General features: G+C 34.3%; 1 protein-coding gene across 1 annotated transcript; it reads left to right on the top strand.

Moving 5' to 3' along the window:
* Nucleotides 1-6,270: 6,270 nt before the first annotated feature.
* LOC136208713 (uncharacterized) lies at nt 6,271-25,919 on the top strand. The gene is made up of 28 exons (XM_065999833.1): nt 6,271-6,701; nt 6,806-6,900; nt 7,287-7,386; nt 7,701-7,805; nt 7,968-8,130; nt 10,866-10,986; nt 11,117-11,179; nt 11,308-11,388; nt 11,520-11,614; nt 11,710-11,860; nt 12,406-12,492; nt 14,242-14,361; nt 14,440-14,568; nt 14,659-14,756; nt 14,868-14,991; nt 15,880-15,987; nt 17,766-17,907; nt 19,269-19,376; nt 19,467-19,521; nt 19,655-19,730; nt 20,424-20,609; nt 20,724-20,834; nt 21,852-22,016; nt 22,124-22,282; nt 22,868-23,095; nt 24,258-24,431; nt 24,987-25,099; nt 25,208-25,919. Exons 1-28 carry the CDS (start codon nt 6,542-6,544, stop codon nt 25,713-25,715), a joined length of 3,825 nt encoding a protein of 1,274 aa, XP_065855905.1. The 5' UTR covers nt 6,271-6,541; the 3' UTR covers nt 25,716-25,919.
* Nucleotides 25,920-27,532: the final 1,613 nt, after the last annotated feature.

The following is a 27,532-nucleotide window of genomic DNA, read 5'->3' as shown; positions in this document are numbered from 1 at the left end:
ATAATTATCTTTCATCATCTTAAAACCTGCAATATACTAAAATAAAATATCAATTAAATGTGGATTTATAATTGTCATAGGTGTAAACAATCTATAAAAAAGGAGCTGCAGATTGACTAACAGATTTAGAGTACATGCTTACTTATTTTGGTATATCGAACTCCAAAATGGTAAGAAACTTTGAGTTCGCTTGTGCGACATCTATATCCGACTACCTATAGTGTAGAAAATAAGAAGAGAATTTAATTCGAAGTAGACACATTATCAAATCAATTAAGGTACAAGCCAAGAATGTTAGTCCTTATGCTCACCTAATATGCTAATTGAACCTCATTATATATGTTTTAAATAACCTTCCAAAGTGTGGGAACCTTGCAAAGTTCATTAAGGACACCCTGTACATGCTTAGCAAGGTTAAAGATTCATGGTAGCTGATAGGGACGTTTTGTCCCTATCTTTTTAGCGTGATTTACATTTTATTTTGGCTAATAATTAAGTTTAATTGCAAAAATAAGTGCGTTTTTAATAAATAATGAAATAATAGTAAAAATTGTACTTTTGATAATTTTCATTACTTTTTGATCAATTTTAAAGAAATAAGGCATCAAGTAATCTCGGTGTTCGTAGTTATGTTTTGCAAGTTCGGGATAAACACACGAGACGCAAAGGACAATGGAAAAATGGCCAAAATTCAACTCAATCCAAGCAGAGCGTGCTTTGCTTCACGCGGAGCGTGCTAAGTCATCACGCGGTGCCCACTGAATCACGACAGTCAACCTTATCTTTGCCCCAAGTCAACTCAGTCCAAGTGGAGCGTGCCATCTTCTACGCGGAGCGTGGAACGATGAGAAAACAATGAAAAACTCCAGGAACTCATTCAAGCGGAACGTGACCTCATTCAAGCGGAGCATGGACCGGGCAACACTTTGGAAATCGAGTCTTTGTAGGTGTGAAATCTGCAACGAATGAGGAAGACCTCTTTTACGCGGAGCGTGCCCACTTCCACGCGAAGCGTGGACTGAAAATTTAACTCGAAATGTGAACTATCCCAAAACCCTCTATAATTATGATTATGCCCCCAAGTTTGATTTGTATAAATATGAGTGCTTGTCACTCATTTATTCATGGAGATTTTTTGTAATAAAACTCTATCAAATTCAGATTTTGTGTAATAAAACTCTATCACCTTGAGAGCTTGTACATTCATTCCATTACTCCCTCGAAGTTCCGTTCCATCCTCATCCACCAAGCTCGAGAGTTCCACCTCCAAGTCCTACGAGATGGCCTTTCTGGTTAGCTAGTTCCAAGGGCCAATTCTTCTTCCCTTTCTACTTGCTAATTAGTTTGCACTCTTCCTATGTACTAGGCTTGGTTGTATTCCGCATTTATGCGTTCCACATTTATAATATATGATTTGCAATTTCAGTTTCTCTATACTTGTTGATATTTATTACTTGTTTTGATATTCATAATTGACTATTGTGTAAGGGGATACAAACTCTGAAACCTATTAGGAACCATGTAGGAGCTGTCCTACCGGGATTGACAAGACGAAAACCGTAAGAATTGACAAGCCACGGAACTTACGGGCCCTAATTTCTGATCCCGCGAATGAGACTCGCCTTTAGGAGGAACCACGTAATCTAAGCACTTCACGGGTCGGTCGGTCTACATGTAGTCGTCTTTGCAAGAGTAAATTGTCACTCGTATATGTTCGGAAACATTGTTTGTTATATATTGTAAATTATCATCACCCGTACCACTTCCTTATAGTTTGAACTATACAAATCTGTCTCACCATAGTTTATGAGTAGTTTGTAGCTGTCACCCAAACCAAAGTATGCACTGCCTAGATAACAAATAGAATCGAGTAGTTTAATACTTATAGATAGAAATCCCGCAGATTCGATACATAGACTTAAACTAGATTTATTACTTGATACAACGGGGTACATTTGCCCCTAAGTAAAGGATTGGGTAGAGTCGAGGCTAGCTAGTTAGAAAACCGTAGAACAATATAACAAAACACATAGTAAAGCATCTAGCACCCGGTCTTTGTCCGCACTGCCTATCAGTAGCTCACACATTATTTAGGCTCGGCTCGATCAAAGTTCAATCAAAGCTTGACTAGAGTGCACTCGGCTCGAATGCTCGTGAACTGACTCGGGTATTTTTAATTATTATACATAATTCATTTAATTTTAATTAAAAATAAAATAATAATTGACCATGGGAAAAAAGAGTAAACTCTCAACTAATCACAGTAACAAAATCAGGACACGTACTCAAGGGATTACATTTCAATCGAAGGGGGTCAATTGAAATGTGAAGACCAATAAAAGTTGAGTCAGATAATAATATCGAGGATCCAATAGTGGATTGATTGGATCGACCTTAATATGATGGTCAGCTTAGGTGAACATGAATAGGATCTTATGTAGTCGGAACTAGTGTAAGTGGGAGATTGTTGGAGTATGCTTTAGCCTGGAGACATTATATCTAGACAGTATTCTTAATTGTAGGGTAATAAGCTATTCTGGCAATTCACTTATGCGAACTAACTTAATAGACTATCCTTGATTAGTGATTTGCTCACGTTTGACGGGTTGGGGACCTAGGCAAATGAAAACGTGAAGCAATAAGATACTCTTATAGATTTCCTTAGACTGTTATTATCATGGGAATGATAATGAACTACAAACTAATATATGCCTTGGTTGTGATGGTGTTTCACCCGTTATAGACATTGGATGTTAGGCCAAGGGCATGTGGCTTATGAAATAGTAAGCTCTAGACAATCTGTTATGCGAACACCATATGGTAACAATGTCATATGTAGTTCTCCTGTAATGCTCAAACATGCGTTCTTAGACCCAAATTCGCTATGTGACCTAGATGAGACACAACATGCTTTTAATATCGCCTAATGGGTTAGTAAATTGGTGTCAAATATGGGTTAGTTATGTATGTTCTAAATCATGGTGGGGAACTATGAGTGAAGTGCAGGGATTGCCACTCTCCTACGGGTGAGAAAATATCACTAGCCACTTAATTAGTGAAGTTGAGAAGCATGTGGCCACATCCAAATGAAGCAATCACATACTGCTTATTCAAACTTATTAGTTCACTAAGAGATCAAGAAATGTCCAACCATCATAAAGGGTGATATTATCATGCCTCATGCTCGACTTGATATCGCACATCAAAGGATCACTTGAGGTTACCATTAGGTTCTCAATTTTCATACACGGTATTACTCTCTAAGTTGGGTAGTCAACATAGCTTCCTAGTGAGCATTTATGACTTGTGAGATAAAACTCTATTTTTGGTCAAACTAACAATATGAGATAGGTCTATAAGATCACACACTCAAAAGTGACTGATTAGAATATAGCTTTTGAGGGAAGCTTAAGATACGTATAATCAGCAATGTTCTTATGTACCTTAACGATCAAATGAATTTGGTCATTCATTGTTAGATTCAGGCTTATTAAATTTAAGCCTTATTATGTTTTGAATCTCCACCATAGGATTCTAATAAGCCTAGATCTAACAGTGAATGATTAAATACTACATGACTATTAAAGTCCATGTTATCAAAATCGTACGTATAATAGTTTATATTTAAGCATTCCTGAGGCAGTGTAAGTGGGTCCGAGTGAATAAAAGGTTTTATGAGTTGGGGGGTAAATGGACAAGTTGAGGGGGTGAAAAATACCACTTTTATGGAGTTAAGGGGGGTAAATAGGATATTTGATGAGTTGGGGGGTAAAATGATCAATTTGGACAAGTTAAAGGGGCTAGAGGAGCATTAAGCCTTTTAAAAACTAACTTATAATCCTTAATGCTTGTTGGAGATGGACCAAATCCTAACTCGAATATAATTAATCGTTTATATTGACCATGATAAATTGATTAATTGAAACTCATAAGTTTGACCTAATGACCATTTAGTGTGGCTTATTGATTTTCTAAGGTTTTTCATGAATCTTATTACAAATCTTAGATATATTACTTGAGCCGGACCAAAGTGAAGTAATGAATCCAATGTTTGGAACTAAGAAAAGTTAATGCTTCTTTGGATTAATTACTTGAGCCGGACCAAAGTAAATTAATTAATCGAAAGTTTAGAACTAATTACTCGAGCGAGTTTTCTTGAATCTTCAGTAATCACTTTACCCGGACCAAGGTAAAATAGGTTAAAAAGGTTTAGATTAATAAAAGTTAATGCTTCTCTAGATTAATTATTTTAGCCGGACCAAGGTAAAATAATTAATCAAGAGTTTAGAACCAATCTCGAGAATCTATTAGTTAATAAGAAAAATCGTCATCTTAGAAATGATAAAACAACTTAAAAAAGGTTAAGTATTATTACTAAGCAAAGAGGTTAAGTGAAGCTAAAATCTTAGTTTCTTCCACTATAATAATTTCTCACTTAATTTGTCTAATTTTCATTTCACTTATTGATTAAGTCTTAACATGGTCACCCAACAAACTCTACCTTTCGATTGTTTAAATAATAGATAGTAAGCAAAAAGATTAATTTATCTAATTTTCATTTCACTTTATTGCTTGATACACGATTAAGGTGCACTTGCTTTCACATGCATGTATACATAAAATACGCATCAAGTTTTTGGCATCGTTGCCGGGGATGGTTGAGTTGTAATATTAATCTAGTCAAATGTCTATTAATTTAAACGTTTTTGTAAATATTTTGATCTTTTTCTTCACCATTTTTTTTAATGATTCTTTTGCAAGGAGATGGTGATGAATGATTTTTCATGGGAATACATTCATCGACAAAAAGTTTTTAGTTCATTCTACTCAAATTGGAAGGGCGAACCTGAAAATTCATGGTTCAAATATCAATTTGATGATCCAAATTCACCACAACATATCGGCGATGAAGAAAAGACTATTGAGTAACTAATGATTGATTTTATTTTTTCAAAAGAAAATCAACATGATAGTTCTTATACTTTAATAAGAGATATTTGCATTAAACGTTGTCTGCTAATTGATTTAAATGCAGATAAATCAATTAGAGAGTTTGATTTAGATAATCAGATTGAAGTATTTGTCTTAAATGAGTCTCAACAGGATAATTTTCTCAATAAATCTTTGGAGCCCATATTAGTGGAGAATAGTAACCGTCCGACCAAAAGTGAAGAGTTGAAAATTTTAGTAAAAAAAATCTACGATAGAAGAGTTCGAGATAACCCCGACTCAAGAATTTTATGTGTTATACGACTTATCACACGAGTCAAAAAGGAAGAAATCGAAACTCGTACATAATTTTCAAAAATTTATGTCATGGATTTTATTAAATTATCTTCAATCTGACAATCCAATGTGCATTTACAAGATTTTTACCAAAGAATTTGGATTTCTCATATGACTTCATATGTTTACATAAAAAGTGAAGTGTAAGTCGAGCTAAACGACTTTAAATTTAAAGCTTATTGATAGACAATCCAATTTTCTATCCCGTTATATTTTTGTTTATATCCCGAAGGTTAGTCTTTGGCCGAAGAGAAACATGTCCATGAAAGTTAATGAGACTAGGGCCAAATGCTGACTTCGGGATACAACCGAAATCCATTGACTTAAGGCACGATACCATACTCAAATGTATTGTTCGATTAAGGCAAAAAAAAAAACATCATTAGGTCTTTGATCTTTTATTTTTTAGTTCATTAAACCATTGATATTTTATTTAGATACATTAAGCTCATTATCATTTATTTTTTGTCTCATTAAGCCATTTATGACCAAATTAGTAAGTTATGAAAATTTAATTCTGTTAAAAATACGTTATTAACTTCATCTGTATTTGAAATTATTAACAAATATATCTTTTACAATTTGAATTAAAGTTTTTACAGTTTTTCTACAGCCATACTACACATTCAAAACAATCTTAACCGAATTTTAAGTCCAAAATTATTATTTTTAGTTAAAAAGAAGTTAATAAGATAAAAAATAAAAAATAAATAATCATAAACTTAATGTATTCAAATAAAAAAACAACGACTGAATGAACTAAAAAAATATGAAAGATCATAATCTAATCATATTTTTTTTGGTTACCTCATATTTTTTTGTTTTTGCCTTCAATTAAAGTATAAAATAATGATATATTAAGGTCATTGTGACAAATTTAAAAAACATTTTTATAATAAAAGTCGACAAAAATAACGTGAACCAGAGAAAAAAGAAAATATTAATATTTTAGTACCACCTGAAATTTTGTCAGTCAGTTCAAACCACGGGTCAGAACATACCACGGATAATCCACTTCCATGCTCCGTCTAAAATCCGGTAGATCAAAACCCAAAAGAACCACTAAGCACCGTCCATGTTTATTACGCTAACTCCTCCTCCACCCGTCGGCGAAGTTAAAAAAACAAAGAAAATCCTGTTCTCCCGTCTCAGTTCTTTGTGTTATCACTGAAGATAAGAGAGATCTGATCAGGCAAATCCCCTGCGAGCCGAGTTGGCACAGTGAGTTGGTGGAGTGATTTGGCACCATCAACTGATGGATCCAGCTAGCTCTCCGTTAGGCAAAATGCTGTTGGAGGAAATCACTCCGGTGGTAATGGTGCTCTCTACACCTCTCGTCGAAGAGGCCTGCCTGAAGAATGGCCTCTCCTTTATCGAAATGCTTGGCCCGTTCTGCAACTTCAGTAACATCGATGGTTAGCATCCACTTCTCTTCTCTATTCGCACAAATTTATGTGCATCTATTATGTAGTTGGAGTTCGAGTCGAAATTGAGGTGTTTGCAATGCTTTTTAATGCAGTTCCTGTACGGACATCGAGTGATCAACCTTACCGGATTCATCAGTTCAGGCTAAGGTTATTTTACGAATCAGATATTCGGCAGCCAAATCTGGAGGTAAATGCCTTTTTTTTTTTTTTTTTTTGCTGTACTTCGAGCATTGGATTTCCAGTTCTTGGTTCAATCAGATGTTACTAGCTTAAGTAATTATGTTATCTCTTATATGTAAAAGAGTTTGGAAATGGACCTTCACCAATGAATCACCATACATGCAGCTAATTCCAGCTAATTCTTAGGACTTTGTTGAATTAAGTGGAAAGGATCGATGTTCACCATCATTTAGAATACGTAGTACTGTTATAATATTTCAATCTGGACCATATTGGTAGAGTATTGGGCTGGAGAACATTATACTTTTCTGTATTGCAACTTAGAAATACCAACTGTATGAATATTAGTTTATATGTGGTGTTTTTGTATGTTGATTGTATTGATTCAACTAGGTAGCAAAGGAGAGACTCAAGCAAGTTATTAGCCTGGCCGGGGAGAACGATCACTCAGACTTGTACTCAGACCCACCTCCTATTGCTGATGTACTAGCAAGTAAGTTATGTTTTTAATTACATACACTTCTATTTGTATTTTGTTTAATAGTTTTCTTCTATAATGGTGTTTTTCTTTATCAGAAACAGAGTTCTGCACCATGCTAATTTTTACATATATACTATAATACGACTATCTTTTTGCAAAAGTTTGTTGCTGCTAAGTTGAAGAGCTCGTTTCTTAAATAATTGTCTGATGTCTATTCTACTTTCTTGATTTTGGTTAAATTTATTCATATATGTGTCTCTCACTCCTATTGGCATTTTTGAACTTGCATGATTGCTTCTAGCTTATATGTGTTCCAACTCTTGCAGGCTCTGAGTCTGAAATTCTACCATCATGGTTTCAGTTTTTCAATAAGGAGCTTGTACGTACTGTGTCATTTTCAGACCATGAAGCTTTTGACCATCCCGTGGCATGTAAGTTTTGAAAAATTGTCAGGAACTATTACTTATTTCTTTTCTCGATTTATTCAATAGTTCTGTTCCATTTCTCTTATGCAATGATAATTCCTAATTCTTCTTTCATTCTAATTTCTTTTCGAGAAATTATCGGGATTTTCTTCTTTTGTTAATTTGCAGGTCTTTTGGTTGTTTCTTCAAAGGATGAACATCCTATCAACCGATTTGTTGACCTTTTCAACACCGACAAGTTACCCTCTCTTCTTAATGATGGTGCTATGGACCCAAAGATTTTGAAACATTATTTATTGGTGCATGACAATCAAGATGGCTCCTCAGAGAAGTATTGCATTATTTTTCTTTATTTTTACATTTGTTAATTTGTTATGTTAAAGGCATGAAGCAGATAGCTCATAGCGTAGCGAGTAAATGCTATTAATAGTCTAATAGAAGTTGGGTTAGCAAAAGGGAATTTAACAAGTGGTGAACTGATGGGTAAATGGCCTAAGCCGATATAACCTTGGTCCATCCAAATGATGTTCAGCAGCCTAACCCAAGCGCTTGGTACTCTTATAACTAATAAATCTAAGATAGGAAATTCAACCATCGCGACGAAAATAGATGAATAAATCATTGATGTACTTCTATTTTAATGGGTTTATGGTGTATTTGCTGCTGCTCTTTTCCATTTGGCTATTTTGACTTTTAATTGGTGAATCAAAGTTAAAATCCGTAGTTAGAGAATTCTTAAACAGTGACCTTAATTAATTCTTAGTTCTATATCTTAAAAAGAAACATATGATAGATTGGGCACTATAGATGGATGAAAGAAGACAACTAGAAATTTTGTATATCATGTGAAGTTTTATTATTAGCTATCATAGCCTTTCAAGACTCTCATATCGCATGGATTTGACTTATAAGGGATGTAAAATGAGGAGGGATTGAGCTTCAACAGGAATTAAAAGATTAAGAAAGAGAAGCAAAGTGGATTCCAAGCGTGAGCTGAGGCATGCTATTATCTTGAATTATAATTAAGGAACTTATTTTTTTTAACAAAACTCAATTAAAATTGCCCTTTGAGAAGCCCATGAAAATGGGAATAGCTATACTATAATGTGGCAAGACTATCTATAAAGGCAAGCATATCTTTTGCATTAGGGAAATTGTCCAACAAATAACTGTGCTACAAAGGAAGCTCTATTAGCTGTTAAGATGAACCGAACTAATGAGATTAAGAATTTGGTCTTGAGGAAAAAGAGTACGAATATAATTTACTGCAGAAGGTTAAAGTTACAGACATATGTAAGTCGCAAACAACGTTGATGATCAACAAAATGAGAAATTATTTATTCGTTGGAGCTTAGGAAATCTAGGATTTTTCAATGACAGATATCTGGTATGACAAACAATATGAAATGAATGAAAAGGGGGACTGAATGAAAATTAGTAACCCTGTGGTTTATGCTGTTGTTTGATGAAATGTTTACTTGAAAGCAGGGTAATGTTGGTGATCCCTAGGATAGCATATAAAGGATGCAGGAGAAGTGAAGAAAAGATAGAGAGCAATGTTTAAAAAATGATAAATTTGTAAGAGAACATATTGAAGAATAAGAATATTGCACAACGTTGTGCATTAATGACTATTCCATGAAAGACTAAAAGATCTAATCTTATTGTCTTAAGATTCCACATAGAGGTTCCCCAAAATCATTTTTGTGCTGTATCTATTGCCCTTGACAGTCCTTCTTAAGCTGCCACCATTTGGGATATTGTGGTGGGTGTTAACTTTGCACATACAAAGAGACCATTGGCTCAAACCATCCTAAAATTTTAGCTGCAAGCATTATCAAAAGCATCTTCTTGCATGTGTTTTCTTAATTTCTACAGCTGATATTTGGTCGGATAATCTTTCATTCTTTTTTCTCAAAATTTTCTTCTCTCTTATTCTTTATAGAACATATCTATTATATTTTGGCTGCATGATCAGAAGATGATTTTTTATTTTGAAAAGAAATTTTGTTGCTCCGGTATGTAGCTGTTGCTTTGCTTATTTCTTTCACATGAGGCGAGTTGGTACCAAAGTGGTCATACTTTGTGTTTATTTATTAATCTTAGTGGTTCTTTTCAACTTAAAGTTGAAATTAGTTCTTCATTCTCACCATTGATATATACAACCTAGATTTACTATGATAGCTTGAACATTGCAAAGATTAGATGACCCTTTTTCTCCTGTTCCTTTTTCCGGAGTGGGAGTAATTAGTTGATGCTCTCACAACTTAAAAGGAAAACAACTATTTTTGAAAAATCTAATAGTTATAGACTAGCTCTTGGTTTGTCGTTAACCTGGAAAAACATATAAAAGAAAAACTCCTGGTAAGAACTTCATAATTTCATCATCAAGTATTTTATCTAGTAATTTAAAATAGAGGAGAATAATGATATTCTCGATTATCTATTACTCCCTCTGTACCACCATAGATGTCTTTCACAAGAATTAAGAAATGTATTTAATTTTAACTAAAATCTAATAACTTTGTTACCCTTCTATTCATTGCATCCACTAATTAAGTTCTATCTATTCTCAAAATAAAAAGGCGATTTATAGGGGTATATTTGGTAAAAATCAATTAATGTGCATGGATTGAATCAAAACGACATTTATTATGGAACAAAAAAACTTCTATAGAAAGACATCTATTGTGGAACGGAGGGAGTATTGATTTTGGTTTCGCATGTGTCCTGCATTATCTGTAGAATAATATGCTGTATATCATTTGTCATTTGATTGAACATTTTTTATTCTCACCTGGCTTTCTCTTTCATATGACTTGGATTACACTTCTTTTCTTAAACCATTATCAGAAAAATGGGTAAAAGTTTTATTTAGATTTTCATGTGCCAACTTGTTCTTTTTTGAACTTCAAATTTACTTATTTTTGTTTGCCCTATATTTGTTTTTATCTAATAGCTAACTGCTCTTTATCCTGTTGAGTTTTTAGAGCGTTTTGTTTTATATAGTTCTTAGGGCTTGAATATTTTATGACTGGCTTTTGAATATCATTTGTTTGCTTGCAGGGCAACAAAACTTTTAATGGAGATGAAAAATACCTTTGGTTCAAATGACTGTCATGTGCTGTGCATCAATTCTTCTCAAGACGGGGAGATGGAACATGAAGAAAATCTTTGGGCACCTTATGTAAGCTACTTCCAGTATTTATATTTATGTCTCATGTTTCACAGGTTGCTCCTTCTGATAATTAATCTTGGTTTGAATCATTGACAAATGAGCAAGATTAAGGCTGTTATTTTGTGTACTTCTGTGACAGAAATCTGTTCCTTATCCAGATCAGCGTCTTGGTTGTTTTATCAATATTGATGATTGTAATGAGGTAATTTTTTCACCATCATTAGATGATATTTAAGTCATAACTGATGACATTTTCACCTTAAATCATAGATTTCTGTAAAGCTATGTAACCTTCAATTGAGTCATTCAGTTTGCACAAATTTGGAACAGATAAAAGATCTGATGCAAGAATTGTCTTCTAAACACATCATTCCTTACATGGAGGAAAAAGTTCGTCTCCTCAATCAACAGGTGGTTGAATCTCTATCTTTATTTTCTACTTTGAGTTTGTGCATGAGGGAGTTGTTTTCCTTTATATGACCATGTAAATTTTCTTTTGCCTTTCCATTTTTCATTTTCATGACATAGTCTATTACCTATAGGTCGCTGCTACTAGGAAAGGCTTTAGAAACCAAATTAAAAACTTGTGGTGGAGAAAAGGGAAAGAAGAAACACAGGATTCCCCTGATGGACCTACGTATGTTGTACTCTCTTACAGTAATGTTGTAGTATCATGCTGTTTGCTTCTGACTTTACTTTTTCTAATGTTTTGTTGAACAATCCCTTATGAAGGTACACTTTTAGCTCGATTGAATCCCAGATTAGGGTTTTGGGTGACTATGCTTTCATGTTACGAGATTATGAACTAGCGATGTCAAATCTTCGACTTATTTCCACAGATTATAAGCTTGACAAGGCTTGGAAGCGGTATGCTGGTGTGCAGGTAAAAACTTTATCTTATAGTTGTTCTATATCTGATTGTTTTGATATTGGGTCTGCCATTTTCTAGTGAATAGCTTCAACTGATGCTGTATTTATTGAGTACTTTCTTTACACTGCCCTATCCTGTCTCTTTCTCCCTCCAATATAAACTACGTCACGAGTCTTGCACATTATTAAAGGGTAGATTGTAAATCATGTTTTTGACCTGCTAGAGTATATGTAATTTTTTTCCTATAAGTGCTTTTAGCATAATGAAATATGCTACATTTTTCTATTTGCTTCTGTGGTATGATTTCTACAATCAATGTCGCTTCACAAATCTTTTATTCAATTAATGAAAGATTGCAAATGGTGACTAGGGGGAGCTGGTTGGACCCTCTCTCCCTTTCTTTTGGGTTGGTTGGGAAGGGGGGGATTTCTTTTTTATTCTTATTATCATTATGTCATTTGCCTATCTGCCTAAAGTTCATTTTCCTGCTTCCCATATTGTACCTACGAGTGCTTTCCAGTTAAACCACTTATTGTATGTCTTATTTGTTTATGCAGGAAATGATGGGCCTTACATTCTTCATGTTGGATCAATCAAGAAAGGAAGCAGAATATTGCATGGAAAATGCATTTAATACTTATTTAGTATGTATAGCTCTTTCTTGCTTTTTCTTGCTATGCCATTGTTCAGGTTTAGTCTTAGTGTCTTTTAAATGAAGCATACTTATTTCTGCACATCTTTTTGAAGCCCTTTTTTATTCTGATGTTTCTTATGCAACAGAAGTTGGAAAAAAATTAGATTAAAAAAAAACTAGTAACAAGATATCGTTGTGAATTCATTAGAGGGGAAAAATTGAAGTTGCATATTCCCATTTTTATGATGAAAACATGGAAGATATCATTGCTGCATGTTCTCAGTATCTTCAAATCATACCAATTCGTTTTTTTCATGATTACTCTGATTAAGATAGGTTAAATGATGCTCTGTAATTCGGAAGATAATTGACCTTTTGGGTTCTGTTTAAATTTGTGGCTTGGAATGATTGCAATCAGAAAGATTTTGGTTTTTTAAATAGTGGTTAGCAGGGTGTAACAGTTTATGAAATTATGACATTTGGTACTTTTATGTTATTCTAGCAGGTTGATATTCTGTTTCTTCAGGGTCAACATTTAGGGGCATTTCTGGTTTTAGACTGTTTTGATTTGCAAATTTCTCGTCTAGGAGTGGTTTATGGGCTTCGTGATAGGTAGGAAATTATCCTGGAACAGAACATTTGGTCTTTTCCTTTTTAGGATAGTGAGTAAATAAGGAATGAAATTACCACTACTTTTACTCCTTTGTTGCATGTGCCATTCTGTTACCAAAGTTTGATCCTGCACTAGGATGTTTGGATTGTGATTTTTGGGCTTGAATGGTACAAGATTCCTACCAATTGGTAGTGGAAGGTGAAGGTGTATGATGATCTGGTATATGCATAATAGCAGTGCGTCTGAAAATAGCTTGATATCACTGCCATCTATAATGTGGCAAAGCATTGGCAGGTCTAAATGAAAAAACTTACCAGTTGGTATGATTGCTTTCATCCTAATGAGTTCTTTAACTTTAAAAGAGATTTAACTGATGTATATTTCATCAGTTTCTTAATTGCACTCAACTAAATCACTGTGCCAAGCTGGTTGGTATCAGGTTCTGAACTTCTTATTCACTTCCTGTCAGAGGTGCAATATCTGGTTTTGAGTTGATCTTTCATTATGGTGTTCTTAATGGAATGGAGGGTTCCCTTATATTTATAAAGGTGTTTTGACTTTAGGAATCTAGTGTTATTGTTTGTTTGTTTTCAACACTATATATATAGTATACTTGCAGATCAGCTTAGCAAATTTTAATAGGTGTAGGGAATGTTAGGCGTTCATTTGGCCATTCTTGATCTACAGTGCTGGCTTCAAACCATCATCTTACTTTCATGGATGTACTTAATATATTGGTGCTGTGCTGTGCTGTGCTTTTATGGTTTGGAAAGGGCCATTTTTCCTATGCTAATGGTTATTTGATATTGATCTATTAACATTGTCATGCTGTGCTAGTAAATTGAGGCCCAATTCAATAAGAAGTTGATTCATAATCATACCTAATTTCAATCAAGGCTCTTCTTCTTTGTACAACCTAGTGAGTCTAGAGATCATGTGTAATTATGCAGGCTCTTCTGGGCCTGTAACTCATTAGGGTTTCAATGATAGTTCACTAACTTCAATTAAGATGATGGGTTGCCAAAGTATCTGAGTACTGATTTGGTATGGACATTGTTAATTTGCTGACTATTGTTAATTCAAATGGATTCTATTCTAGGATGCTCCCGATTGCTTTTTATTTATTCTTATAAGTTATGCATGTAGAAACTCGGGTTGTCTGGTCAGCAAAATGCTACGCGTTGTGCGCTTTGGTGGATAGAGATGTTAAAGACAAGAGATCAATATAAAGAAGCCGCTACTGTTTACTTTCGCATCTATAGTGAGGTAAGCCAAGTATTGTCTTAAAAGCATGCCTGAGGGTACTGATTATGTGTTGTAAACAGACACGTTTTCTTATCATAGGAACTTCTATATTCAGCTGTTATGCTTGAGCAAGCATCATATTGCTACTTGTTATCTCAACCTCCCATGTTACACAAGTATGGGTTTCATCTTGTTCTTTCCGGTGATCGTTATAGAAAATGTGATGAGGTACCAATACCTATGCTAGAATCTAAACATAATCTATCACATTTTTGCTGCTTCTGAAAATATATATTTCTTTGTTGTCATCTTCTGTAGGTAAAGCATGCAATTCGTACGTTTAGAAGAGCTATCTCCGTTTATAAAGGAACAACATGGAGCTACATTAAAGATCATATCTATTTCCATATTGGACAGTAAGTTTGTTTTTTTTCTTCTGCAATTTGTTTTGGTTGACTTGTTGGCACTGTCGAAGTATACAGTTTAGGTGATTCTTGATGATACTTGCATGATTGTTACATGATCAGATGGTATGCTTCTCTTGGGATGTACGACACGGCTGTCACACATATGTTAGAAGTCCTGACCTGTAGCCATCAGTCGAAGACAACACAGGAGGTTTTCCTGAGAGAGTTTCTTCAAATTATTGAGGTGACTGTTACTTTCAATTGTAGTTCTTGATAGAGATTGTCTTAAAGGAGTGAGGTTCCATAAATTCAGGAGTTAATCTATAATTTCCATGTATCTGGTTTCCACATTCCTTTATATGCTCAATGTCTATACAGTTAGGTTGCAGATGGAGTATTTTTTGAATTTTTTTTTATAGTTTATGTTAATATGCTATGGCATTTCATAAGCGTAAGCTACAGTTTTATTTTATATGCTGCAAAATGATGTCTGCAGTGCAAAAACGACAGCTTTTTCATCAGTATATTTTTCGAAACTGCTGTCTAGAAATTCGGAAATATGTAGGATATTAGTTTTAGTTTAACTACAAAATATATATTAAGATCGAGCCTTGGTTGAAATGCTATTAGTTTGATTTACTTCACTGAGATGAGAACCCATGGAGCCTTCACTATCTCAAGCCATGTCTAGGATTACCTGTACCAGGGTGCTACGGAGCATCTCATCATAGCTTGATTCTGGTTGCCATCTTTATGCTGCTGTACCTGTTATTTAACCTATTTTATTCCATCTCCCCTCCTGCTGCTTGTTTGCTTCTTAAGTTTTTTAGGTGGATTGAAAGAGGGTAGGAATTGTTTTGTAACTGCCGTAATGGTCTTATTAAGGTTTGCTCTTGTGAAAGAATCTTCAATCACAAGGACAAAACCTGAAATGTGTTTGTTGATTTCTGAATATCTTAGTACCATGATATATTGCTGAAATATAAAGGACATACAATATTGAATGACTGAATTCTTAAATAATATATAAGTTGTTCAGTCCTTATTCTTTAATGAGTGTTGAGCAAGGGATTATTTTCCCCCTATATTTTTGGAAGCTTCATGAACTTGGCTGTTTTATTGGATATTGTAGAAAACAGGGAAATCATTTGAGGTATTAAGACTGCAGTTGCCTGTCATCAAAATCTCATCGCTCAAGGTTCTTTTTGAAGATCGACGTACGTATGCATCACCTACAGTGGTAAGTTGAATTTATATATATATGTATGTTTTTTTATGCGTGTGTATTCCTCATCTAAAACTTGATTTTTCGTTTCTTCTCTTATGTCTATTGAAGATTGTTTCCTCCTGCTTATTCTGGTTGCAATGCATGCATTTGTCCAGAATAACGTATATTAGCAGATGGATGCATACAGATAGTGTACACTATACAACATCTATATAGTTTATATGGACCAGTTTTGAACTGAGTTACATATTAAGTTTCATCTTATGGAAGCTCTATGCTTCAATTTCTTTTTGTATTATGAAGACTCTAGCTAGAAGATGATAGGTGGTTATCCAGGGCTAGCTTTCGGAGATTTTACGACTGCTACCTCTAGGATGAAATTTAGAAAATAGTAAACTGGCGATTTTTTATTATTATTTATTTTTTAATAAGGTAATTTTGCTATTTGAACTAGGCTTATGTTGTGATGCTTGTGTAAGTATTCATATTCTTTTATTGTTAGGCTGCAGTTTGAAATTTCTAAGTATCCATTTTTTTCTCTGCTGATTTTCTTTTCTACTTGTGCTATGCATGAATTAGTATTGTGTCATTTTCTTTTCTCTACATTCTAACATCAATTAGAGTTAATAGACAAGTGCAAGAAAGAATATAATGTAAAACCATCCTACCAAGTTGGATTTGCTTCGAAATAAACCCCACCAAAAAGCTACAGACACGTAAAAATAAGAGACAAAAACACCTTGTAGAACAACTAAAGGATATGCTATGATTTTTAGAAAATATGCACATATCCCTCTAGCGCAGACTTCATGGTACAACACAGAAACTGAGTTCCAAAAGAACTTTGTCAGGCTTCCTGTTGTTGTACCTTATGTGAGCTTTCAAAATATTTGAGTAGAATCAACAAGCAGTGAAACGCTATTCAGTGTGTGAATTATTGAGCAGAATGCATTAGAACAAGCAATGGAAACATCATACATGTTGATATTCTTAGGAGATGCCTTGTAAATCCTAGCATGCCAATAATAGTTGTGAGCTGCATGGTAAACCCGTTTGCATGTTTTAGCTTAACATCTTGTGATGTAATTTTCTTCTACTTATATTTTCATTTGGCTCTCAATTATAATATTCGTTAAAATTTAGCCTGAGTGAGTGGAATGCACCATAACGCCTTAATGGCACGTGTAAAATCAGCGATACACATGATATTATTTGTAACTATTTTTTTACTTGTAGGATATAATCTATTAGATTATTATATGGTATTTGTATTTGTGAAATTTTGGTGATTCAAGTGTCAAAAAATAAAAAAATCACTCTGTATTTTCAAAGTTCAACACCCCCCCTTCTCTTTCACTGAGAGCATTTTTTCCTCGGGCTTCACACTCCCTGAGCTTTTTCTGTTATTTGATGCTTGCATTAGTACGATAACATCATATGTTAGCTGCGTTATGAGCTTCTTCCCCAACCTGCACATCTTTGGTTATATACTACTACTTTGATGACCATTGAGTATCTGGAGTGGTATGAGCAGATCTTTGCTTCTTTTCATTACAAATCTAAAAGTGGATCATGCTTGCACTTCTTATGATTTAGCTTTTAATCTTTACAAGTTTGCAATGAGATGACAAAATTGGTGTTTAAGGGCTGCTAATCATAATATTCATACATAATTATGATGATGTATTGATTGTGATGTTTATTGATGCTTATCTTATAAAGGGATTATATTTGTTTCAATTAGAGTTGCTTTGTGGTTTATGACATTTTTTATTTCAAAACCATTCCAGGCTAGTGTTAGAGAAAGCTTATGGCATTCATTAGAGGAGGACATGATTCCATCGCTGACTACTGCCAGGACTAACTGGTTGGAATTACAATCGAAGCTTCTTCCCAAAAGATACAAGGAATCAAACATTTGTGTGGCTGGAGGTATGAAGGTGATAGGATTTTTTTTTTAATTCTCTAATTTTGTAGCTCATATGAAATGTCTTATGTTCCTTTAACAAGTCATATTATGATTAGGATGTTATACATGTTATGCACTGTCCTAAAGCTGCAATTTTGTGATTTCCGTTTCATTTCTTTTTAATGAATTTGAGTATATGATTTTAATGCACCATGTAAGAGATATATGGAATTATTTTGCCAAAGGACAAAAAGAAGCTACTTTAGGAGAATGAACATAAAATTGCAGAAAGTAAGATTTATCAGTCATTCTTCGACTGTCCAACCAAACATGACAACACCAAAACTATTGAGAAATTAGAATGTAAAAGGTAACTTGCTTTCTTATTGAAACATTCTGAACCAATATCATTGGAAAATCTCTTGAAGTACATGGAGAACCCCTTGGTCATCATTCTAGCATATAGCTTTTTCCATATATCCAACTAATAGATCAATGAGCAAATTAATGCATTTGAGTGTTACAGTTGTGGAAGCATGAACAGATAGAGCCTTATGTGGTCCCTTGCTGTAACTAGATGGTCACAATAAATGATATCGAGTTTTATGCCTTAGATATTGAGGAACTTTTTCCATCCATATGAAATTAGCAAGTGGAAAAAGACAAGTTAGGACAGCATAAAGTAAAGTCTCTAAGGATTGACAGGAAAGTATCCCATGAAAATCTCCCAAACATTATTTTATCATCCGTCAAGAAAATTATCAAAACTACAACGATATGTAAGCAACAAAAGATTAAACATTATCTGAGGCAATATTGGAACCTACAAAGACATGAATATTCATAGTGGAACTGAAAGATGGTGAAAGGTGGTGCAGAGAAGGGAGTTTTCTCTTCCAAAAAAATCACATTTTGAATAGGGAACCCATCACTAATCTTTAATGATGTAGTGGATTAAAGGCAACAGGATGGATACCTGCATCCTTTCCCCCTATAAAAGCCAAGAAGATGACAAAAAAAGAAATAAAAAGGTCAGATGCACATGAGATATTTATTGGAGCTTAAGATTGATATTTTGTTTATAGGAGCCCAGTTAGTGCATGTGTAGCAATTGTAGAAATGGAGATGTTTCTTGCAGTTTGCTTGCTTGGTGTTTGGACTTTTCTCATTATTTTAATTTGATATTGATTTTAAGCCAAGAGATGTATGTACCTTTTGAGATTTATCCTGTTGGCAGTAGTGTGAGCTCCATCTTATTAAGACAATTCACTAATGTTGATCTTCAGTATGTGTAGCCAGTAAAGCAATGAATAAGCTAGCAGTAGGGGATTATCCTGCTGTATAACTTGAAGTGATGCTCAGATTTTTCTTCTTGTGTTTGCAGAAGCAATAGAGGTGAATGTGGAATTTGAGAACCCCTTGAAAATACCTATTTCAATTTCTGGTGTTTCTTTGATATGTCAGCATTTTGAGTCAGAAGAGATGAAATCTGGTCAGTTACTATCTGTTTCATCTAAATTTATTTTTTTCCACTCATATTCTTCTATTCAATTTGATGATAAATATTTATCTGATGATTCAGATGCAAGTGGCTCAGCAACTGAACTTTTGAAAGAGCAAGAATATAAAAGTTTAGGGTATGTATTTGAATATTTTGTTCGCATTTTCTTTCCAAATAATTCTTCGCATTCTCCAGTTATTTTAGAAATTTTTTGTCGAATATTTAATTAAACCTGTTATTTAATCTTGACTTTTTCTTGATATCTGTAGGGAAATGAGCTCCGATACTTCTTTATTTACTTTATCGGAGGTTAACATCACATTGGGAGGCAATGAAACTACTTTGGTGAGTTCTTCCTCATGTAGATAAATTTACTTTACTGTTTAATGCCAGATACTTGTAATTGGTCCGTATTTTATTAGCTTTGTTAATAACTAATAAGGCCATTGTTTCCTAGTTGAACCTTGGACCCTCAGCTTGTTTGCTCTGGTAAGACCATTGGTCCATTTTTTGGCAAAAGGAAAATTTGGCCCCTGTACTTGCCTGAATTTCTGTAATAACTCCCTGTACTTCAATTTGTCCTTACTTAGCCCCTTGTACTTGTAATTTTTGGATTATTAAGTCCTTGACTAACAAATCTGTCGGCCATCTCTCACATTCTTCGTTAACTAGGTTGTCATCCGTGTTAGATGTAATTCTGTTAGTTTTTGTCCATTAACAGAAAATAAGAGAAACGCCTGACTGAATTATTAGTCAGGGCTAAATTATCCAAAAGGTACAAGTACGTGAACTAAGTAAGGCCATATCGATGCACAGAGGGTTATTGATGAAATTTAGGCAAGTTTTTATTAACAGTGGTTTAAACCAGAATTTAAAGTGTCATATTTTTCTCAGTCAGGAGAATTTTCTTTTTAAATCCTGTTGGGGCTTATCTTGTTTCTATATGTTGAAAATGATTATTGGTATCAAATATCTCGTAGCATTGATAATAATTACCTTGGGAAGTTCTAACTTCTTGAACCCATTTGCCCTTTGCAGGTCAAACTAAGAGTCACTCCAAAAGTAGAAGGCAATCTAAAAATTGCTGGAATTGGATGGAAACTGTCAGGTTCCATCGTTAGTTATTTCAACTTAGAGTCCAATCTTGCAAAGAGGAAGATTGTGAAGGGGAGGAGGAACACTAAGCCTTCCCCTAGCAGTGATTTGGAATTTATAGTGATCAAGGTGTGCAGGCACTTCTGTTACCCTCAGCTATCTTGTTTTGTTAAATTTTCATTGGATATCATCTTCGATTTCAATCAATTTTTCCTTGTTTTGACTGTTTTCCTTTATGATCAGAGTCTCCCGAAGCTGGAGGGTTTCATTCATTCTCTCCCTGAGAAGGCATATGCAGGAGATTTACGGCATCTCGTTTTAGAGTTGAAAAACCAATCTGAATCTTCTGTTAAGGTATGCTTTTCTACTGTAGTGCCTCAGTAGGAAGAGTAGTGTGTCTGTCATTACCAGCTGTCTGGTGAAGATGTCATTTCAACTGTTTTAGGGGCATCAGTTTCTTTTCTGTCCTTCTATAGTAAATGAAAGCTGTTAAACATTCAAATAATAGTTGTTGTTACATAGTGACTTTTAAAAGATATTGCTGTGAGTATTAATTCCCAAATCTCTTGGAAACAGCCTGTCAATATTAATACGAATTGGGCCTTAACTATCAGCTTAAGCTTTTAGTTTAATTAGTTCTATGACATAGTATCAGAGCCTCTTTGACCAAGTGATAAGGGTTCGATTCCTGGCAACTCCATTTGTTGAGTTAATTTCAACACATGGTAAGATGGGCCTGTGTTGTTCGCGCTTCAAGCCCAGTTGACATTCGTGTGCGGGGGTGTGTCAGATATTAATATTAATTGGGCCTTGAACTATCAGCTTAAGTTTTTAGTTCAATTGGTTTCATGACACAGCCACTGTGTTGTTTAGTACTGACAATTAGAGATTCGCGCTCGTGGAACTAGAGTTGTCTGGCTATTTAGGCTGGCTTTTGAAGCAGCGGTTGGATCGGTCGAGACACTTGAATCTGGAATAGAGTCAAACTCATTGGCCTGTAGAGTCAGCTGATTCTTGGACCAAGGAAGCTGGTGCTGAGCTTGCTCACTCTTTGCTTTATCTATAGTAATTTTTTTCCCGACCCCCTGCGGGAAGACTATATTATTTTGTTCGAACAATTGACCTAAGAATCAAAGAAGGTGTTAGCGCTTTCAAATTAGCATTAATCTCTATCTGGGCATTGTTTCAATCCATGACAGAAAAATTTGCTACCACTTAAATTTGTTCTTTAGAAGGGTATAGAGGCTAGCTGATTAATGTGAAAAGCTGTTAATTAATTCCCATTTATGCAAGCACTGTTCTGTTTATTTGTGAGATGCATTATTCTACAATTGTTTTGAATCATGACCTGGTTTATAAAATTTATGGCAGAATCTTAAAATGAATATCAGCCATCCTAGATTCCTTAGTATTGGGAATCATGAAGATCTGGACCTAGAGCTTCCTGATTGTTTAGAAAAGAAGAAAAATTCTACACGAAATGATATACCTGCTGATTCTAAGAAAGTATCTCGTGGCCCTTTCCTATTTCCAAAGGTCAGTGTGGAGTTCTCCCATGCATATTGTTCTTCAGTTTTTAACAGCCAATTAATATTAGTCCTTTTTTAGTGATATATGCCTTACAATAACCTTTGATATTTCAGCATATCTCAATAGAGAAAGAAAAACCCTTGTTGTGGCCTATTTGGCTTCGAGCTGCTGTCCCTGGAAATATTTCCTTGTATATAGTCATATACTATGAGGTGGGGGATGCATCAGGTATCATGAAATACCGCACTCTTCGCATGCATTATAATCTGCAGGTACATCAATTTTTCCTTTCTTGCTTTTATTTTCATTGGCTTTCTTTACTTTATGAAATCCAGATAATAGTGAGGTGAGATTTTTCTCTGGTTAATGATGCAAATATTTGATGCTAGAATGCTCATTTGGGTACAGTGATCATGTAACTGGGTTTGTGTTACATACTTTACTATCTGTATAGACATCTCGAGTCTAATTCCCTATGTTGCACAGAAATTAAAACGGAAATGGACAACGAGAAGGTTAATTCTAAGAAATTTAGCTAGGAAACAGTAACGGAAATGGACACCGAACGCAGAAACGCTAGTGAAGAAGAGTTTCTGCGCAACATAGCTGATTCCTAAACTGCGGAAATGGGGAGCGAAGGAATTGAGAAATATAATTCATCCAAAATGTATCCTGACAGTCATATCTAGATACATTTCTCACTTCCTTACCTCTATTTTCTTCCCTCTAAACAAATATAGCCTAAGACGTTTTTTTCCTTCTATTAAAGGGTTAAATATTGTCAACTTGGTCTTGCAATGGTTGATCAAAATTTCCCCTCTTATTCAATTGTTATTCGTTATGTTTATCTGCAATAGGTATTACCGTCGCTGGATGTGTCATTTACAATCAGTCCTTGCCCATCAAGATTGCAAGAGTTCCTTGTGCGTATGGATGTTGTCAACAAAACTAGTTCAGAGAGTTTCCAGGTTAATCAGTTATCATCTGTTGGTCTGTGGGAGATTTCTCTGCTTCAACCTGCTGACACTATCTTTCCTTCTTCTTTGATTGCTGGTCAAGCATTGTCGTGTTTCTTCATGCTCAAGGTAGGTGAAAACATACCCGTTTAACCTATTTCATCCTTCTCCTTTCTCCTTGGAACCATGGTAGTTTTTTTCAATTTCAGCTTTGTTGTGGTTTTGTAATTCTGCATAGTCCTTTTAATTCAAATTGCTTAATTTACTAAGAACATAGTTGTGAAAGGCGCAAGGGGGTCATGGAGTCTAGGTGCAAGGCTTAGGTGCGTGCCTGAGCGACACAACTTGCACCAAAACAAAATAACATATAAAATAATAAATAACAATACTTAACGTTTCTAAAATGACACAAATAGTCAAATAACAACAATCTTAATCATAAAATGCATCAGATAAATTCTAATTAACTACTAAAACATAATTATAATTCATAATAAAATTTAAAAATCGAATAGGCCAAAATTCAACTTTGTTTGATAAAACTGAAAATTAGGTGCTGAAAACATAAGTACTGAATTTTAAGTGTTGAATGCATTAAATGATATAACTGTTCGATAAATACTAAAATAAGTGCTGAATATAAAAATATTAGTTGATAATGTTTAACTTAAAATGTTAAATTAAATATTTTGACTTATCAGAATAAGTGATCTTTAACTTAATTGACTAATTTAAGTGATGGAAAATAAATAACCCTATTGAAACACACTTAAATTAAATAAGTGCTTAACACTTTAATTTAAGTGATTAAATGAGTTATCAAACAAGGCAAAGTTAATAACTAATAATAGTCTAATAATAACTACTTTTCCTCAAGCAAGACTAAACTCTTTAGTCTATAGTCCCTATTCATCATCAATGGAGGAGCTTAAAAAACCCTACAATTGCGCCTAGGCGCACCACACTCTTAAGGTGCGAGGCTAGCCAAGGCGCATAAAGGTGCGCGCCTCATACACAGAGAGGTGTTGACCCTGAGCCTTGACTGTTCGCGTCAATTAATCCTCTTATTTGTCTTGTTCCAATATTTGCCAACAATATCTTGATATTTTTTTACGAGGACATTGATATACTAGAACAAGACTCCGCTCTACTTTTATATTTAGGCTGTTCATCCATCTGCCACATTCGGCGGTGCTTAACATGTTATTTCACATCTCTGAAGTGCTTATGCTTTTAGGCTTATCTTGTAAAATTGATACGTAGTTTTGATGTAATTATTCTTTTTCATCAGACTCGGAGGAAATCATTGAGGGCTGAGGAAAAAAACTCAGTTCTATCCAGCTTCCTTGGAAGTGATGTAAAGTTGGCTCCGGACGGTAGCACCGATACTCTTTTTGATATATCTACATCACCTTTGGCTGATTTTCATGATTGTGAAAGGTTGCATCAGGAAAAGTCTAACCGGGTTAGTGTTTATCTATTATATCAGCATGTAGTTCTGTTGCTATTGCTTCTCGCCCTTTTTTGAAATATCAAAACTCTGGTTATTTAGGCCTGGTTTGTTTGCCAGAAAATATTGTATTTTGGAAAAATTTCGGAAATTTTACTAATTGGGATAGGTCATGGCCAAATGATAAAATTTTGGATAGATCCAAGGCCAAATAGCAGTTTAAGCCTTCCAAAAAGTTTATGTTATTTTCCAATGCAAACAAACACTGAAGAATCAGGAAAATATTTTCCTGCACATTATTTCCCGGCAAACAAACGTGTTATTTATTGAGGAAAGTATAAAAAAAAGAAGAAATGCTTGTCGGTTGGCTTGCGAAGTCAGGTCTGCGGCTTAAAAGTTTATGAACGCGGGGTGTAATTTGTGCCGTTTGCAAAGAAAGGAAAACACGCTAACAGTGTTAAATTATCAGGGTTGTTTAGTCTTTTTTGTTTCTATCTTCTTCCTCACCTTCATCTCTGCAAATTATTTTCTCCTTCTCTCATTCTCTATGCACTTATCTCTCTACATTAGGAAGCTGCAAACACGGCGGACTTCATATTAATTTCAAGGCCGCTGAAAACTGATACCAACCCGGAGAATTCTAGTCAATCTCGTATCTTTTCTCATCATGCATGCCATTGCAGGCAAGTATCCGTAAATTTTCTCCAATCTTTAAATCTGTATTACTAGCTGTTCTGTTTCGTTTCTCAATTTCCGGTCTTCTCAATTGTTCCGATATTTTCCTTTTACAGCACTGGCAGCTCAAGCCCAATATCGTGGATAGTAGACGGACCTCGGATGAGACATCATAACTTTTCTGCATCATTCTGTGAAATAAACTTGAAAATGACTATATACAACTCTTCAGAAGCCGTTGCATCTGTCGGTGTTAATACCATAGATTCGACCAGCAGCAGTAATTCAGTTACGTCTGGAAATGAAACAGGTTGGCACAATATGCCTACAGTGACTGACATTAAGGTAACTTCTGAATCACCTCGAACAAATGCCGAAAATTCACCAGCACCGGAAAGACTTTTCCCCTTCGTTTGGTCCGCCACCAGCTCGACCAGGATCCAACTGGGGCCACTTTCGTCTACCGAAATTCCTCTTCAGATTTCTGTGTTCTCCCCTGGTACATTTGATTTATCAAACTATGTTTTGACTTGGAATCTTAATGTTGGAGAGAAGAAGACTACACAGACCTCAGGAACATGCCCGGGATATCCGTTTTATCTTACGGTGCTCCAATCTGATTGATATTTCCGTCTGCGTTTTTCGGGTTCCTTTCTGCAGTGTACTAAATTTTGTAATCTTGGCTTGTAAATTATTTATTCGAAGGCATTTGTTATTTTTTGTAATAGAAAAACTACGAATACAGAAAAAGCTCAGCAAAGCAGAAACATTCTTCATTCTTTCCCCTTCAGTGATAGTGAGAATAAAATGAATTTTATTTTTTTGCCAGTTCAATTTTTTTTTATTATGCCATATTTTGCCATGAACAAAACATTCAATTGTTTATTGAAAGTGGGGCTTAATATCTTTGTTGGTCTGTCTGAACTTCTAAAAGTTCCTTGTATATATATGGGGCCTAATCCCTTCCCAGCCCCTTACTTTTTTTTCATTTAGCGACTTTAAATTTAGGTCTTTCCATTTAGCCACTTAAACTTAAGGCCTAACCCATTTCCAGCCCCTTAAACTTGTAACTTTTTTTCATTTAGCCATTTTAACTTTAGGTTTTCCCATTTAGCCACTTAAACTCAAATATTGTAACTCTTTTGACCTCTTTTTCCAAATCAAAATTTAAAAAATTAGCAAATCGTCAAATGTAGTAATTAATTTATCATAACCAATTAAGTTATTAAACAACTAACCCCATAATTTGGACATCCATAAAACAATCTTTCCGGATTTGAGAGTTTTCGTGATACTTTAAGTGGTGAAATTTTACTGTTATAGTGGCTAAATGAAAAAAAAAATTACAAGTTTAAGGGGCTGGGAAGGCAACAAGTGACACGTAAGTGCCATGTAGGCTTATAAGGGCTAAAGGTGTCTCATTTGTTGAGTTTAAGTGTCTAAATGGGAACACTCTAAATTTAGATGGCTAAATGAAAAAAAGTTACAAGTTTAAGGGATTGGGAAAGGGTTAGGCCTATATAAGGCCAAAGAGTTTTTGGTGTAAAATTAGAGGTATGAGCCACTTTAGAGGTTTTGACTAGTCAAACTTCTAGAGAAATTTACAAGGAAATTCAGATTTAGAAAAAAATCTACAGTTTTATTACTTATTTGAATTATGTCAAATTTAAAAATACTACTATCAGTTATTTTTTCGGCTGCCGTTTGCCAAAACCACTTAGAGTTGCTCTTTACATTTGTAAAATAAAAATTAATATTTTTGATATATTAAAAATTAAATTACTAATATTAATTAAGCAATAATATTTCTGTTAAAGAATTCAAACTTCTAACAGTAGTGTTTGGTGAAGAGATATTTGAAGGAGCTTATTAGGTCCAAAAAGCTAATTTTGAAAAAAGTTGGTTTTAGGAGGTTTTTCAATTAGCTTATTGCTCAATCTTTTTAATGATATTTTTTTATCCCTAATTACTATTCTTCAACCCCAAATAAACAATTTACTATGCTCATTTTACATAAAAAAAAAATCTATTAGTAATCAGTTAAGTTTCATCAAACAAGTTATACAATCAGCTAGTCAAATTAGCTAATTAAAATGTTAATCAACTAATCGTTAATCTAACAGCTAATTGCCAAATAAGACGTGTAGTCTTGTTCAATTGAATTATTTTTATTCAATTGCATTCAATAACCTCTTAAAATTCAATTGTGTTTAAAAGTGATTTGACAACTTTTTTTATATGTGGTAAGCTCGTTGACATGTGGTGGAACGTGTTCCATTTTTATCATCCAATAAATTCTATTGAGAAATATGAGATTATTAAATGTATTTAGATAAAGAAAAATACGGAACTATTTGCAATTTTTAAAAGTTCAGATGGTAATTGAAGGATAAATATAGCAGGATAATAAATGTATTAGGCGGGTGAGAGATGAATTCTAA

The sequence above is a fragment of the Euphorbia lathyris genome, chromosome 10 (assembly GCF_963576675.1).
Source record: "Euphorbia lathyris chromosome 10, ddEupLath1.1, whole genome shotgun sequence".
NCBI lineage: Eukaryota > Viridiplantae > Streptophyta > Magnoliopsida > Malpighiales > Euphorbiaceae > Euphorbia > Euphorbia lathyris.
The sequence above is the reverse complement of the archived record's forward strand: the minus strand, read 5'-3'. Positions and strand labels throughout refer to the sequence as shown.